Raw genomic sequence first — 17,515 nt, 5'->3', positions numbered from 1 at the left:
GTTCTTGCATTTCATGAGTCAGAATCAGTCAATCAATGCAAGTTAACAGGCTGCATTAATGTCAGAATAAAGTAATGTTCAAAAGTCATCAGCTAAAAAGAATAACAAGCTACAGTTTAGTGTGCTTGTTTCAACTGTGCCTTGTTTATCATGCATTTCAGATTTAAGAAAAAACTAAAAACATCTGTGCTTTTAAAGCCCCTGAAAACTTGGTTTAAAATCTGACAGATTTCTCTAACTTCAAATACAAATGTCTAAATGTGCCTAAATCTAAAGTTAAAGTCTGGGGAAAAAACACATCCGCAAGTATTTTTTTTGATGATTTAATATTCAAAAACTGAGCTAAGCTGCTTCATCAGGACTGTGTGGGTGTGGTTGGATCAGATTTGATTGACAGCAACAACCCCACGACTGTCATTGCATTTTGATTCACATGTTACTAAATCCTAATGGGTGCATAAGTATGTGACTGAGCCCTGAGAAGAGCACACATACAAAATCACAGATATCACAGAATATGTAAGCACACACTATAAAGCTACCACCCCCTGCTGCTTAACTTAGCTTAGCACAACGACTGGAAATAGGAGGGAACAGCTAGCCTGGCTCTGTCCAAATGTAACAACACCCTCCAACCGGCAACACTGAAGCTCAAAAAGTAACACAAAACTTGTTTGTCTAAACTCCAGGAGGCAAGAAATGGTCGAACTCATAGTAACCCCAGTAAAACATTATATAACGTGTTAATTAGTGAGCTTTAGACATGCTGGTAGGCAGATTTTGCTCCCGTTGGACAGACAAAGAGTTTGCTGTTTCCTGGTTGAAGCTTCATATTGAACATACAGACATGAGAGTAGTATTGATCTTCCCATCTAACTCTCGACAAGAAAGCAAATAGGCGTATTTCCTAAAACATCGAACTGTTTCTTTAATGTAGGTCTGCATATCTCATAGTAAGAAACTAATTGAGAAATCCAGTTTTCAGGGACTGTAAATGCATTAAACACACGCTTAACTACCGAAACTCATGCATCACTTACTCACTAAGAATTAAACATAAAAAATGTGTCCAATTACAATTTTACTAATCTTATCTAATTAAGTTATATTTACTAAAATAAGTTTTTGAATTGAACTTCTTACTGTTTGTTTCAGTAAATGTTCCCAACGACACACACAAGCACACCACGAGTTTGACATCCGCACACAAACTGCATTCATACTGCAGCTCTATAAAGAGCTGAAAAGAGCAATTTTAGAGGAAACACTCGAGCACTGATGCTACTGCTACTTGAAGAAAATAATAAAACAGAGGGAAGCCATAAAGCAACAAACTGCAATTACCCTTTGTAATACTAATAAAATGTTCTCCAAGTCAATATTTTGTAAAAGCTGCATGGCCTATCAATTATTGAAGGCAATTACTTAGCCTTTATGTATCATTTATTCAAGCAGAAATGCCGAGCTGCATTTAAATACCCTACACTGAAGATAGAAAACTACTACTGTATGGGGAATTGAAATTATAGTTTTGACACAAGTTCATTAGCAAAAGAAAAATAGAATGAAAGTGAGTAAATGGTTAGCAGGCAGGTAGCAGCGGTGCTATTTTCTTGTACCTTTTCTCTACTTTGCTTTGGGTGGTAGTTTCCGAGACTGTTTAAGTTACAAGAGAACAGCACCCAAGTCTAATAGAAACAGTTGTCATACCTCCAATTTCAAGAAAAGAGAAGTCAACTTTAAACATGTGAGTAGGCAGGAACGCAGAAAAGGTTTCTTAGGCCCAAATTAGAAGTGTGAGGATTTTAATTAGTTTGGTTGTTGAGGTTTGGTTTTCTTTTAGTGGTGGTTTATTAGGATCAGTATTAGGTGAATGCTTGATAGGTTTGAACTTGAGGCCGGATATGCAGATGCCTGTCCACTTCACAGTCGAGTTGAGCGTGCAGTGCATGCAGACCTCGCAGGTGGGTGGGTGGCAGAGTACGTGCTAAGGAAGACTGCTGTATGTGCAAATGAGGCAGAACTCTGAGTAGGAGGGTCATGCTAGAAGATGTACACAGGAAGATTATTTGACTCTAAAATCATGCCAACCAACATAATGTGATAAAACAACGCAACGCAACACTAGAGATAAGTGCCACTTTTTGAATAGAGGAGGCAGCAGGAATGGTGTTAATCAGAAAAGAGGAGATAAAAAGGATTGAAATAAATTAGTGAAAGAAAGAGAGATAAAGTAGAGCCTATGCAACATCTAGTAACATTTTTCACATGCATGCAAATGGATGGATGGAAATGCATTCAAATGAAAGAGAAAAACATTGACATCCTCGAACTAAAGAATAAGTTTAAAATGTTAAAACTGAAACATTCACAGCTTGAGAAATCTTCAGAAGAATTTAACATGACAGTGCTCAGTAGGATTTTGGTGCACTTTGGGGCCACACAGAGGACACGAGGGGAAAAACTCCACACTAGAAAAACTGACAACACAGAAGGAGACAGGGGAGAACTAGTGCGGACCTCAAAGACAAAAGCAGACCCACTTCACAACAGCATCACTCCTCACTCCAAAACAAAAAAGAATCAAAAGAAATCATATTTATCTGGCACAAGACTCCCGCGTCTACAGCCAACACAAAAATATAAAACCAAAGGGAGACTTCTGAGTGTATCTCAGACATAAAAACTTGACGTCACTGCCTCACAGAACTGAGAGTCTGTCAAACACACAAAGCCTTCACACACCTGTAGAGACACAGGTCTGTACAAATAGTTTCTGAATGACATGAAGCACACACATCACAGCATTATGTGTCGTTCAAATCACACATGGAGGACACATTACTGTCAATGTATCCCGTTTAGGATTATGTTTTTGTAAGACAGTGCTCTCTTCACCCTCTAACACACTGGTTCCCAACCTTTTTTGGCTTTAATAACCACGTGATGCTTACTCATAAGCTCGCTACACAGGATGTATATTTCTGTTAACTGTGAGACTTCAACCGGAATGATGTTTTCTTCTCAAATTGCTTCATTTTAGGGTCCTGCAGGCTGTTGCACCAGCTATTAGTAAGTTAGTTTGAATGTAGTGGAGTAGTGACGCTATAACGTAGAGTTAAGATAGATAGATTGATTAATGCCAGTTATTTTCTCAGTTAATTGGTTAATCATAAAGTTCTATAAAACTTCAGAGAATTGTGATAAAAATCGATCACACTCTTAAGATCCATTGTTTGTTTAGTTCAACCAACATTTAGAGGTTTGAGGTCACTAATCTGGTAACCCCCGTTCTTTGATAACATGAGTGAGGTGTACCAGTATGGGGAACGCTCTCTCAGCGTTATCCTCAGAAGCCTCTATATCATTATTTAAGTTCCAGTCGCCACACAACTAAAAGAAAGTTTGAAAGAGGACCCCAAGATGTTCACTGTACTAGACAGGGAAAAGCAGCAAATTCTCACTGAAGAAAAGCTATTATATATTTTCACAAGACGATTAATCTTCAATCAAAGCAGCTGCCAATTGTTTCAGCTCTAAAGATAGAACGCTGAGAAAAATTGCACCTTCCCCCGAGCAGGTGCAAGTCACTCCTTATTAACTGGAGACACTGTTGGTTGAAGCAAATGTTTCTGTCTTTTGACTTGGATGAGAAATTTGTTAATGTTGCTATTTTTATTGCATTTGCCATCCTCGCCTGAGAGAAAAAGTTTAACAGAAGCGATCAATACATTATTGTTGTGTTACCAACAAGGTTAAAACACATACATGTAGTATCGTGTCTTTAAACAGTCTGTGTCTCTTAACTTGGCTTTTTGTGATTCACTATATAAGTGAGTGATTCACTATATAAAACATCACCCTCTGCTACAATGTTTTTTACTGCGGTTGACTTAGGTAAGTTGTAGTGTAAATTCAGAGGATGCAACTGTACAAAGTAGAAAGTTTATTACATAAGTAACTACTTAAAACGTAGCAGTTAGTGCTGACCGTATATTTGTACTGGTGCAACAGGCTGCTGAAAGTCTTTCACACTGACTCCTAAAGTCAGTGAAAAACATTATTTTGTATTGCAGTGATGGTTTTCTTCTTCTTTCCTATCATCTAAATCATCTCATGACCCTTCAAATTTATCTTCTGACCTCTTATTTTGTGGTCTAGACGCCCAGGTTGGGAACCACTGCTCTAACAGACCAAGGGTATTCGACATGTCAGCCTCCGAGTCTGACATCATTATATCACTCTGGCCCATCCAGCAGTGCATCCTTCACCCAGTACTTTCAGTTCACAGAGAAACTGCGTGGGTGCTCCACTGTGGACTGAGGCCAAGAAGGCTGAGTGTCATATACTCAGGAGGCTGACATGCTTTATGTGGAAAGTATCTGAAAGCACAGAGTACAGTGGTGAGCTACAAAATATAAGTCAGTGTGCTGGCGTGTGATCATTATGGATAGTTCTGTTCTTTCCAGAGAGCACTGCTTCAGATAATCCTTTTTTGAGGATGCTTTTATGGACTCTTTGTAAATAAAAGTTTCCTTTTTTTTAATACACAAAGGCCCAAAAGCACTGTGGCAATGCACACCAGAATGCAAAGGGCAGCAGCTAAGGTTCAGAGAGAAGACAGACAGAAAGAAAGAGAAAAGTCAAAAGGGGTAGAGGATCAGAAAAGCCTCTTCTGCCAGGTTGAAATACATGTCCTGGTCTCAAAATGGGACTTATCCCGCCCTGCCCTGTTGTTTTGCCACATTTTGGAAGGCCCCTCCCTTGTTGTGAGGAGGAGACGGCATCTTACTTACATCAAATAACCTTTCTATATACACCTCCTCATTGACCTTATCACGAAGCATATCCTGAGAGTGGCGCACAAAGGTCACATAGCCGTCGGCCACGTCCATTCCAGGTTTCTGTAAAGAAACAGAACAGGGTCAGGAGGGGAATGAGCACTGGCAAATTATTGTAATCAAAAAACACAGAAGTGTTTAGTTCAGCTGCATCTCGTAATCACACACAAGCACAAAGAAAGGTGGGGTGTTATTGCACTTACAGGTACATCCACATATTTAGAGGCAGCTTTCACCTGAAATCAGAACAAAAGTATAAAACACAGGATAAGAAAAATTTTATTATTATCAACATCATTAGGGATGGGAACATTTTTAAGTTTAGCAAAATACAATCAAAAGGTACTACAACACTCTAGAGACACATTTAGGTCAATATCTAAAAAGTATTTCAGTTTAATAACCAGCCCTAAATATTACTAAGCAGTTCTAAAGAATCAGCCCATTAAGGACAATGAGGCTATGAGGGACTGAAATAATGAGAAGCTTCATCTTACCGTGAATGAGAGGAATGAGGAGAAGAGAGTGCCTTCATCATATCTGGAAATCTTGGCCAACACACCCTCCAGAATGGCAACAAACTGAGAAATGAGGAAAAGAACAGGATTTATCAACAATTTAACAAGACTAAGCTATGCAAACGCCTGATGTTAAGCAGGTATACGTAACGTTTATACCATGTTCTTTTCTTCTGTAAAAACGTAATACATTTGTTGAAACTGATATTCAGACGCACCTTTGCAACCAGAAGCTGGATCATGTCTTTCACACTTTCCTCAATCAGCTCATCTATTTGGGTGTGGAACTGTTTCTGCAAAAAAAGGGTTTTAACAAAACATCAATGGAACACTACTTTGGTACTTTTTGCAACTATAAATCTTATTTTACTTATTTTATAACATGCATACTCTGTCCCAGGTGAAAATGTTTACCTCTTGGCCCATCTCCATTGCGCACAATTTAGCTGATTGGTCCTTGGCATCCACCATCACGTTGAACATGGTGCATAATGTTGGAGAAATGCGGAAATCTGTGGACTTGCTGCTCTTTGTCAGCTTGGACTCAAATGCCATCCTGGTGCTGCAAGGCAAGTGAAATATTTATTCGCACTATAATATAAAATATTCAGTAAAGCCTTCATTCTCAGCATTTGGTGCCTCTAAGTATTTCTGTTTCTGTCAAGTCTATCTTCTCTCAAAAACACACCGCTTGACACAGTTCTCGATCATGTTGCTTGACATGAGCTGGATGCGACTCTCGAGGTGTTTGGCAAACTCCTCCTCAGGCCAGTGCAGGTCTCTGATGAAAGTCTGGAGGGCGTCCAGCTTCCAGAAGAGGTCCTCTGACGTCCCGGAGCCGTTACTGCCATCGACCGAAACACACACACATACAGGTCAGAAGACAAAGGTCACCCTGCTGGAGAGATGGGGTGGGAGAGGTGTGGGGAGGTGTTGTGGCAGGTGCAGAGGAGGATGCTGTTCCTCCACACCTGAACACAGTCAGAATTTACTCCGACCATATACTGACCGGTCCATCCAAATGTCTGTCTCAATTCCTGTTTATTCGGGTGTTTCTGGACAGTCAGTGTATGGGTGAAAAGGAGCGGGCAGGGTTTACTGTAACAAATCAATAACCATGCTGCAGAGTATGATTATTGACTGGGATGAGAAGTGGCCACATGCAGGTTAAGTCACTGCAGATACAGCAGCTAATCACACTGTGTCAAGACAAAGGAGTAGGGAATGGAGAAGTGAGGGAGGGCGTGCAAAAATAGCATTTATGGTCTGTTTCCACACCAAAAAAAAATAAAAAAAATCTCCAAATTGATTTCTTGTCATCACAGGCCCTCTCTCAACATCCATGTCCCCAAGCTGGTGGGGCCCCTTGAAGAATTACCAAACAAACCATGCAGACCTTTTCTTGCAGCCTGAGTAGAACTCATTGGGAAAGTGCTGCAGGAAAGAGTCGGGATGGGAGGTGATAAAACGGAGAGGGAGACGTCTGAACGCCATCTGTCCAGCCTGTCCATGCCATCACCTCCAATCCAACCCGTTATCTTCCCTCCCAATCAGACTACTAGCAGGTGGTTAAGGTCAGAGATGAACCTGAGGCCATGAATGATCTACAGTATACTAAAGCAAATGTTTGTGGACAACAACTCTAGGGAGATACATCTTTTGTAGAACGGAGATCTTGACTTACAAATGTTTTCAAATGGGATCATACTGTTTTTTTATGCACAATAAATCCCCACATAGCCTCAGAGCAATATATCATATTAATATATGTATATATTTTTGGGGTTTTTGGCCTGTATCTCCACACCTCAGCTCAACAGCATGCATGTTGAGACAAATGAGAGTGTTTCAGTCTCTCATTTTAGAAAGCAGAACCCCATCTACTCTAACACTTCTCAGAGTGCTCTTGGCATGAACATGGACACAATAATTCACACGAGAGAAAACATACTGAAATGGATCTTTGTACGATTAGATTGGTTTCATCTCCAGTTAGAGTCGTACAGAAGAAATTTTTCTGTTTACTTTTTGAGCAATCTTTGGCTGAGAGCATCTTCATACCAAGGCAGTCTCTGCTTGCTTAATATTTCTAAAGTAAACTAGTTGAATACACACTCAGAGTCATATATAGCAGCCATCCATGACGGGGTAGAAAAGCTAGGCATTTGTGGAAGGTTAACTGATAGTCCTGCTACTGGCACTGGCAGATTTGGTACTTTGGGAATTTGGAGGTTCACATTTGGTAGATTCACATTGGGCAGATTACTTGTTAAACTCCTGCAGAAAAGACAGACAAAAAGAAAAAAAGAATCCATAACAGTGGTGTGGGAGCTGCAGAAAGCCATGTAACACTCGTAAAGTAACGTAAAATCTGAAATTAGGTGACGACAGGAACGTACAGTAACATATATAAACAAGACAGTAATTGTCAAAGACGCACATTATATGAAGACCTACAGAGTAAAGAGTGCTGGACTCGGGATGCACACATATACTGTATTAAATGCAGTGAGAGAGAGAAGCAACGTAATACTGAAAAGAATCAACACAAATAAAGACCAAGAAAAAAAAACCTTAACCTTAATAAATCTTAAATATAATCTTTGCAATTTAAGTATATAAAGCAAAAGTGTGAAAGCCACAACAAATGAATTATAAGAGCAACATAACAGACTGGACGCTTTTTGTTTCTGGCAACATGTCAAAGCACACATTATGAAGGTTAGTTCACAAAACAAAACAACAGAAATATTAGGTGTTGCCCTGACCCCAATGTGTCGGAGAGAAATTGGTAAGACACATACATTAGTCAAAGACTATTTTCAGAGTAAATAACCTATTTCTTGCACAGAAAAAATAGGTTAATCAGCCCACTCTTGACTCATTCTTTAAAAGTGAACCTACAGGAAGCCTGGGTGAACATTACAGCTGCTCTCCCAGATCTCTCAGCCTCCACGCAGTCAGTCTGTCATCTGAATATAAAAGCCTTGCATCTCCAACCATCCTACAGCCTAGCTATAAAGACTGAGGTTCCTTACTTTACAGGCTCCCAGGACTCTCGATCAAAGCCCTTGTGAATTGACTGTGCGATGGAGGACTCCATCAGATCCACATATCTAACCACCAGAGGAGCATACAGATCCTGAAGGTGTTTGTGGAACTTTCCATTGCACAGATGATCTGTGCGAAAGGGAGACAGTGACAGAGAGGTATTAGTTTCTTTGTTTAAGTATTAAAATACTTAAAAAATAAAGTACAGATGCTTACAGTCTGTCCGGAGAAAGTCATTGAGCAGTTGGAAGAGGGGGAAGCTATCCCAGCTCTCAGGGGACTGGATCTCCAGAGCGGCATCCATGTCGATGGCATAGAGGGCCAGGAAGTTTTCTGCATGCTCCACCATGAGGTCTGTCCACCATGCGAATGCCTAGAGACACAGCATGAAGGAAAGCCAAAAGGTGAACAAGGGCTGCGGTAAAGAGATGAGATGACACGAGGAGAAAAGACAAAGAAGGAAAGGAATAAAACACATGACTGGATCAGGACTTAAAACGAAATACCTCTGAATTTGTGTATGCTCTATGTATGTTAATGTATATCAAAGGAATAGTTCAACATTTTGGGAATTGCCTTTCTTTTTTTAATACTTCTCTGAGGGGCTTTTATTGCTGTTAATCAATAGTGACAGCTGCAGAGTGACAGGAAGGGGGGGGTTGGAGAAGGATGTCACGCAGCAAAAGGCCACAGGCTGGAGTCAGACCCATGACCGCTACAGCAAGGACTCAGCTTCAGTACATGGGGCACCAGCTCTCCCAGGTGAGCTATCTCTGCACCCCAGGGCAAATACATGTATGTGCTTTCTTGCCAAGGGTTAGATGAGATGACCACTGATAGCACTCTGAAGTCTGTCTGTCAAATATGAAGCTAAGCCAGCAGCCGATTAGCTTAGCTTAGCATAAAGACTGGAAATGAGGAAACAGCTAGTCCAGAAATTTTTTTTTAAGCCTACCAGCACCTCTAAAGCTCACTAATTGACACATTATTTCTGTTTTGTTTAATCCCCATAAAACCACAGGGAGGATTATGTGGGGTTAACTGTTTCTTGCCTGGGCACAGAGACTTTCTGGAGTCAGTTGAAGTGCTGGTAGGTGGATTTTTTCTTTGCCTTTGGACAGAGCCTGGCTAACAGTTTCCCCTTGCTCCCAGTCTTAATGCTAACCTAAGCGAACCTGTTGCTGGCTATAGCTTCATATTGAACTGATATGAAAGTGATATCAATATTCTCATCCGACTCTTGGCAAGAAAGCAAAAGTGCTAATTCCCAAAATTTCAACCTATTCATTTAGGTGTGCATTATGCCCTCTGTTGCCCAGTTTTAGATATTTATTCCTGTTAATGAATAATAAATGAGTGTCCGTCTCGAACTGTATGTGGATTCAGCAATTGCTGGGTATTTCCTTTCAAACATAGTTCTCAAAGAAAGGAAAGGACACACCATCACACCTGTCTGGACTGTTTGTGAACTGTGTCAACCATAAGTGTGTGTTTGTGTGTTTTCCATCACATACTGAGATTGAATCCACTCCTCTTATTGATGAGGACTTAAAGGAGAAGTTTATAAGAATCACACAGCATGTTCGTGCCATGTTATATTCATGACAGCATCTATAGATTTAAGGGAAAGGTGCTTTTCTCATGCAAATGTGGAGCTCCCTGCATGCTTCTCTCTCAAGCTACGAGATGAGGGGGTCCACCATTCACATCACTGACAAACCCATCGTCCGCTAGATGCGAATGTGACTCATGCACATCTTTAACTAGGCACACCAAAGACTGCAGCACACAGCATCTCTAGTGTCGGAGTGCGTCTGTTCCAATTAGTTAAGTAAGTCTCCGAGATTCAGCTGACCGTTTTCTAGCACAGTCAGGATTTCCTCGCCCTTTGACAGCAAAAGTACAGTAGTTGCTTTGCTGGCAGTCTTGGCTTGGCTTATTTGCTTATCATTCAGACTAACATGTTGCCAAGTTCAATAAATGAAGCTTGATATTTTTCAAATTTATGCTGCATGCTTTATTTTACGGATTTTCAGCTACTTTCCCATTTTTCCTAACCACCACAGTGGCACTCAAAACCTTACTTACCTGTCTACTTACCTGCCCACTCGCAATATTTAAAAAGCTTGACAGTTCTAGTGTTAGAGAAACAGGCAGCAAACAAAGCTCTTCTCCATCACATTCAAGGAGAGATACGCTTATTGCGGACGGGGGGGGTGTTAAAGGGGAGGACTATAAAAGCTTCCAACGGGTGAGGGAGGGGAAAATGCTCAAAGGTCGGTAGGCGGAGTGGCCTCCAACCTTTGATAGAGGTTAGGGGACACATACAGGACCCTGAGAGCTCTAGGGCAGACCCAGTGTTCAGCCAGACGAGACTATAGTGCTGTATCAATGCAGCCGTATCAAGGGACCAATCCTGAGGGAGTGTACTGATGCTGACAGGGAAGGACATGTGGCATCATCTACTGGACATGCACAAAGCATTATGGGGATTTCTCATTCAACTACATACCTCTTTTCCCTGTTTGGACAGTCACCAATCATATGACAGTGAGAACACAGGAAGATGTACAGAACAATAATGTATTTTTGAGGCATTTCTCTTAAAGGGTTTTTTTTAGCTAAGAATAGACAGCAGAGAGGGATGGAAGAGGAGAAGCTGGGGAAGTAATGCTTGAACAAGTGCGGACTGTGAAATTAATCGTTGGATGGAGGGGAAACAAATGTTTATGGTGGATCAAACTTCAAAGGTTCACATGGAGCATACTTTGGGAAATTTACTGGTTCAGCATGCTTGGAGAGAAAGGAAACCTCTTTATGGCCCGATGAACATGCTTTATGATCACAATTATGTTGTGCAAGCTACAGTGCCTTTTAATTTTTAAACAAGTTTGCTCTCACTTCTATGCCTACAAACCCACCCAGTGCTACGGTATCTATGAGTTCATTCTGTCTAGGAAGGTGCCTGTTGCCATAGTGGCGCACATGCCATACAGGGGGGTCGTGATGGGGACTGAAGAGGAAAAAGAAATAAAAATACTGTACCGATTGATCTCCAGAACTTGTGACTGCCGCCTGTCAAGCATATTCAGAGAGATACAATAAATCTGCTTTATCTGTATATTCTAAGATCACAGTGGATCACCTTCAGATCTACACAACTGCACATTCCCATCATGCTCTCCTTTCAGCTCAATGTTTATAGCAGCAAACAAGATGCAATAAGGAAACTATTTTCAGTGGTGGAAAGAAACAAAGTGTATTTATTCAAGTAGTGTATTTAAGTAGTAGTGTAGTATATTTAATGCTACTTTATACTTCTACCCCACTACATTTCAGAAGGGAATATTGTACAGTTTACACCATTTATCTGACTGCTATACTTTTCAGATTAAGATTTTGCTTAAAGAAAAAACACAAGATAGGCTTGCAATGCATTTGTACAGATTAAATCATTAGTTTCTGTTTTTGCTTGTAAATCCTTACAAAAAAAGCATGTTCCAGATGCGATTGAATAATCCCCCCTCTAAACCTCTCAGCTGGTTTCATTTGAATAACTGAATGGGGCTTTTTTCACCAAAAAAAGCGCAAAAAGGTTTTCAAAAAAATCCAAAAAGGGATACTAATTTGTGCAGCAGACCTTTGCTTTTTCTTCTTTATGATGAATCACCTGATATTATCGTCTCTATCATTGATGCATCAATATTAATCTAAATAATGGAGTATCCAATGATATATCACCTACAGGGGACATTTTCTGTGAACAAGCACTTTTACTTTTAATACATCAAGTACACTTTGCTGATAACACTTCTGTACTTCCACTTCAGTAGGATTTTGAATGCAGGATTTCTAATGGTGTATTTCTACATTGTTGCATTGGTACCTTTACTTAAGTAAAATATCTGAGTATTTCTTCCACCACTGGCTATTTTCTCTTCTAGTGCATTATGTTGCAATATTAGGAGCACGCAGAAGCTGTGAGTAACATGTGTTGGCCTTTTTTACTGTTTTACTTTCTGTTTACCTTCCTGCATTCTGTTTATTCTGGACTACCTTGAATAAAATATTACAATTTATCAAAAGCTTATGTAACATTGCAACACCGAGCTGTGATGAGAGGAAAGAACTTCACACATTATATCATTTTCTGTCTAACTTACAGTCTCTGCTCAAACATAGCGCTCTGATTCTATGCAGCCATGGTCTGTCGAACACCAATTAGAGCTTTCCTAAATTAAATTCATCTTTGAAAGGGTTTTTTTTTAGTTACCCATAGATGAAAGCAGCTTTATTTATAGAAGACTGATAATAAGACTAACTCCCTTTTGTGGGGCGGAGTGAGATAAGAGTGAGAGTATAGAGGGGAAAGTGTTTTGAGGAGGAGAGGAGGAGAGGGTTCTCACTCACCTCCGCGTGGTGTTCCTGGTTCTGCTGGAGGACCTCTATGACTAACTCCGCCAGGCGAATTGTTTCCTCCAGCTTTTTGGCAGGCGTGACTAAGCGGCCTACGTTCTCTGAGACAAAAGGATGAGGGTGAGGGATGAGTGTTAGTCAAGCACAGAGAAGGATTCCAGGGGGATTTTTATGACTATTCAGAAGATTTTCCCTGTCTATATTTTTGACTGTTTAATAAAAGTATAAACACAGCGCTTACACTGTGATATTTATCTACCATACCCCCTTAACAAGTAAAGCGTGTTCTCATTTATATGCATTTTGGGTTGCATGACATAAAGCAACAGAGCTGATGTGTTTGTTGGATAATCAGACTTATGTTGGAAATGTATCAGGCACAAGAATAGTGGCGTTGAGATGGAGGTGCAATGTGGCATCAAAAACATGCATATTGTGAAGCGGTACTGAATAAGCCATCTGTATAAGGAGCTGTCGCATGGCAGAAAAAAAAGACTCAATGAGCACACACTGTAAAAATAATTAATTACATCTGGTTTAAGTTTACCATTAAATTAACTTCAATTCATATCCAACTATCAATCTAATAATGTATTACTGACTAGAATCAAGCTTCTTTTTACTCACTACATATGCTGAGTGGAATTCTATCAATATCTGTATAGATATTTTTCTAAAAACAAATAAATTATATTAAAAATGACATGTAAAGCCATATTTTTCAAGTAATTTAAAGATGTCATTGACATTTTTGTCACACATTTTAAAATCATAAAATCATTTCACCTTCTGTTTATATCTACACTACACTAAATAATTTTCTTGAAGCACTTCACAGATTTTATAAAGATACTCAAAACAACACAATGCATCATGTGTTTGGTTCATTGGATGCTTTAAGAGTGTTATTCCTTATAAACCAGCTATTATCGCATAAATTAAGAAACTAGTTAGTTGAATGAATGACTTCAGATGTGTTTTAATGAATATTTTTACAGTGCCATTGACTAAAGTTTTGAACGCTAAAAACTGCTTTAGGCCTCATTCACTTATCAAAGTTAGTCGATAATGTGCAAAAGCTCCAAATCACTTGCTTGTACCTTTGCTGACAGAATGATTTCATAAGACAGTTACATGTCATGAAATGGAATTATTCAAACAGTACGACTATGTGGGATGATATGCATATACTTTGAACATGGAACTGAATGGCTACATAAATCTGAAATCAAAAGCACATGTAACTCTACATAAAACAGTAATGGTCTTTAGACTGCAGTTCTGCTGGGGTCTTTTCTTGCTTCCACTATTATATTACTTAGCATTTTCTCAAATATTCCTCAGGTATTTTTATTCAAGCCAAATGGATGGATGTATCTATTTTGGGGTCCTGGTTGTAAATTAAGATAGGCTGATGTTGGTTACGGTTTCAATCCTCATGTTGAGTTTATCATTAGGGGAAACCTGAGATATCTAAAGAGTCGAGATAATGCTTGAGTCATTGTCTTCAGGGAAATTTAATCAACACTAATGGATGGATCACATGGATTTGTATTACAGTAACTACATATTTTGTGGTCATAATGCTCTGTGAAAGGGAGCACTGGGAGCAGATTGGATAAATGTTTGTATCATGGTTTGGTTTAGAAGAAAATCAAAGCAAGCCTTTGTGGCTTCTTAAGAAACATTAACACATTACAATCAACAGTATGTCTATCTATTAGCGCATTTAAAATGATAGATTGCATTGTTCACATACAGAACACCAATATTCAATGTGTCTGACTACTGTGGAATATTAAAGGGCCAGTTCACCAAAATTATAAGAAACATGACGAGCTAAACAATTGTTTTTAACATATCCATGGTGATATTTAGCCATACAAATAGTTTCTTTGGTGGTTAGTTGGTTGGATGAAGACAGCTGAATCTACTGTAAATGGTGTATTACAGTATTACATGGTATAATGCTGTAAATGTGGTGAGTTTTAGATTTTTTATTTTTATAATACGTTTTATGTATTTTATTCTTACGTCTGTATGTGTTCTATATTTCAGATGACTGCACGCCAATTTTCCTCTTGGGCACAATAAAGTTAAGTTGTAGTTGAAGTGCAAGTTGCAATAAAACCATAACTATCTGCATGACTACATAACATGGAAGTAGGAGATGTTTACTTGTTTGTTAGCTTTTTTGGAATATGGTTAAACTGACCCTTTAAGTATCTAAAACTGACCCTTTAAGTATCTAAAATGAATTTAATTTAATTTAAATGCATCATTATATAAGGTTATATGACATTAAGAAAACTCATGTACATATACAATTGCATTATCAAGTACGATGTATAGTTGAAATGTATGCTTATGTGTGTTCCATTTGATGATGAGGGTTACATTAAACTGTTGCTTATGTCCCTCTGTTTCTGTTTGTCTCTTTGCAAATATGTGACTTATCCTTTTTGTCTTTTTGAGATTGTATTACTCTATAATGTTCACACAAAAATGTTGCTTTAATACATTTTTCGGCCACATACAACCATCTAACCACATAATGCACAGGACATTGCACTAAACTAAATGGAAATAAATCTTCCAGAACAACCTAAACAGTATTGAACCACATCTGGAATGATATAAAGTAATACAATCTCCAAGTATTTACTTTATAAAAAGAGATGCTTAAAACATGCCAAGACAATATGTATATTACAGTGTGTATAATATACTGTATGGAAGATGTGCTACAGGTAAATTATGTGCATGCATGCATATGTTTTGTATCTATTCACAATGTATGTAAAAGGCTAAAGTCTGTGTGTATGTACATGTTTGCGTGCACTGTGGCTAGACCACAAGCTAAACATGGGTTCACCTGGATCCTTTTGATCCTTTTGACCTTTCTCAACTTCAGCGAGAAAAAGGGAGAGAAAAGATAAAGAGGAGATGTTTAGAATTAGCATGGTTCTGGGGTTATTTTCACGTTACAGGGGGGGAAAGCTCAGAGTTGTTATTCATCACCATGTGACCCTTTCAAAGAATCTGCTGGGACGATCTCAGCTCCAGGGAGTGAGGTTTCTAGGCAACAGACAAACGTCACAAACATACAATAAAAAACAGTAACGCTGAAATATTAGCCTGTGGAAAACTGGAAATTAAAATAGTGATAAGATGTTTGTTAACAAACAGACAAAGCGTAGACTATCATAAACAGGTAAGACACACAAACAGCTGCCAGGATCATAGACAGGACACACTGAGTGACTTGTGTTGATTTGAATCAATTTAACACACAAACATGAGCTGTTAAATCTATACACCCTACCCTGTCCTGTCTTCCCCATACAATAGCTCTGTCGACAGATGCTCCTTTACTATCTCTGGTGTCACGGTTAGAGAAAAGCCTACCTGTTCGGCACAGCACACCACTGACACATGATCAGACCAAATGACTGGAGGAGATAACAATGTAAGCAATGTAAAAATGCATTCAAGTCAAAGGAATGGGCATCCAACCAAAAGAAAGAAGCTTACAGACCAGACTGCTCATTCATGTCCATCACAAACAGATGGTACTAAAAGAAAGGACCCCCGACTGATTCAGTGTGGTACTGCTCTCAGATCTCTCGACTGTTACGCTCCCCACTCACTCGCACAGACAAAAGACACATATAAAAACAAGCATGGCAGCAGCAACATCTCTGAAGAAAGAGAGGCAAAAAAGGGGAGATGGAGGTGAAAGAGTGCTTTAAAGAAAGGAGGAGAAGGGGAGAGAGACTGGGGAGAGGATGATGAAAGTACTCACGGATGGTTAAATCCATCACTTGAGACGCCAAGCAGAAGACAGGGTGCTCATACATTTCCCTCTTTTTCCCTATAAAAAAGGATTTGGGCATGCAAGAGGCTGGGGTCAGAGGTGGGAAGGCTAGAGGTCAGAGGCTGATGGGAAGAGGGCTGTCCAGGTGAAAACGACATTCTGTTGGGCAGGAGGCCCAGTAGCAAAGCCAAATGTTTGGTTTATTTTGAACCAGGCGCCTCACAAGGACAGAAATTCACACAGCATGGCAAGATAGTAAGGTTTGAATCCTTAGTATCTTTAGCACCCTGAGGGATTTCTTTCAAGGCATAAACAACATCAGAGTTTCTATGTAAATATGCAAAGACACAGCAAGAGAGAATAAGACATTATAAAATGTCTTGTCATTGATGTCATTTTTGATATGTAATCCATGCCAATAAAGAAAGGCCATGTTGTTATGTCTCAAAGCACATGCAGGTGGTTGATGCTGGTTTGTAGGTGTTCAATCCCAGCATTCCTTTGGTTGAAAGCCACTTATCACATCACAAGTCAAGAAGTCAAACAAAGTGATAACTGTGGCAAAGCCCACAAATGTGGGAGAGGAGAAAAAAAAAAAAAAAGCAGAGCAGACAGCGAGGGACAGGGAAGGGAAGATAGTGGTCTTCAGCAAGAGCATAGGACAGAGGTGACGGGAGAGTTGCTGGTATTTCAAGGCAGGGGTGTAAAAGGGGACGGGCAGAGTCAGCTGGAGGAATCAGAGAGGTAAGAGCTACAGTACAGGAAGGTAGTGGGAGAGGGGGCGTGTGCATCGACTGGGAGCTGGGAGTCAGAGAGGACATTCAGTTAAGCTGAACTCACAGTCCAATCACCAAATGTCAGAGGCCGGGATA

At 39.6% G+C, this 17,515-nt stretch overlaps 1 protein-coding gene across 11 annotated transcripts in view; it reads right to left on the bottom strand.

Moving 5' to 3' along the window:
* The window catches only part of cadpsb (Ca2+-dependent activator protein for secretion b), a 66,599-nt gene that overhangs the window by 1,770 nt on the left and 47,314 nt on the right, over positions 1-17,515 (bottom strand). For 2 of the 11 annotated variants that reach the window (XM_051415745.1, XM_051415746.1), the window contains 12 exons: positions 15,702-15,734; positions 12,821-12,927; positions 11,456-11,485; positions 8,627-8,783; positions 8,398-8,539; positions 7,475-7,636; positions 6,048-6,203; positions 5,774-5,921; positions 5,578-5,652; positions 5,339-5,422; positions 5,045-5,077; positions 4,797-4,904 (listed from right to left, as the gene is read on the bottom strand). In XM_051415745.1, the coding sequence (XP_051271705.1) occupies positions 4,797-4,904; positions 5,045-5,077; positions 5,339-5,422; positions 5,578-5,652; positions 5,774-5,921; positions 6,048-6,203; positions 7,475-7,636; positions 8,398-8,539; positions 8,627-8,783; positions 11,456-11,485; positions 12,821-12,927; positions 15,702-15,734 (1,235 nt within the window). Of the gene's footprint in view, positions 1-4,796; positions 4,905-5,044; positions 5,078-5,338; positions 5,423-5,577; positions 5,653-5,773; positions 5,922-6,047; positions 6,204-7,474; positions 7,637-8,397; positions 8,540-8,626; positions 8,784-11,455; positions 11,486-12,820; positions 12,928-15,701; positions 15,735-16,631; positions 16,701-17,515 lie in introns of all 11 variants that reach the window. The other 9 variants (XM_051415752.1, XM_051415753.1, XM_051415750.1 and 6 more) reach the window with 8 other exon arrangements.

This window comes from Dicentrarchus labrax, unplaced genomic scaffold, assembly GCF_905237075.1.
Source record: "Dicentrarchus labrax unplaced genomic scaffold, dlabrax2021, whole genome shotgun sequence".
Taxonomy (NCBI): Eukaryota; Metazoa; Chordata; class Actinopteri; family Moronidae; genus Dicentrarchus; species Dicentrarchus labrax.
The sequence above is the reverse complement of the archived record's forward strand: the minus strand, read 5'-3'. Positions and strand labels throughout refer to the sequence as shown.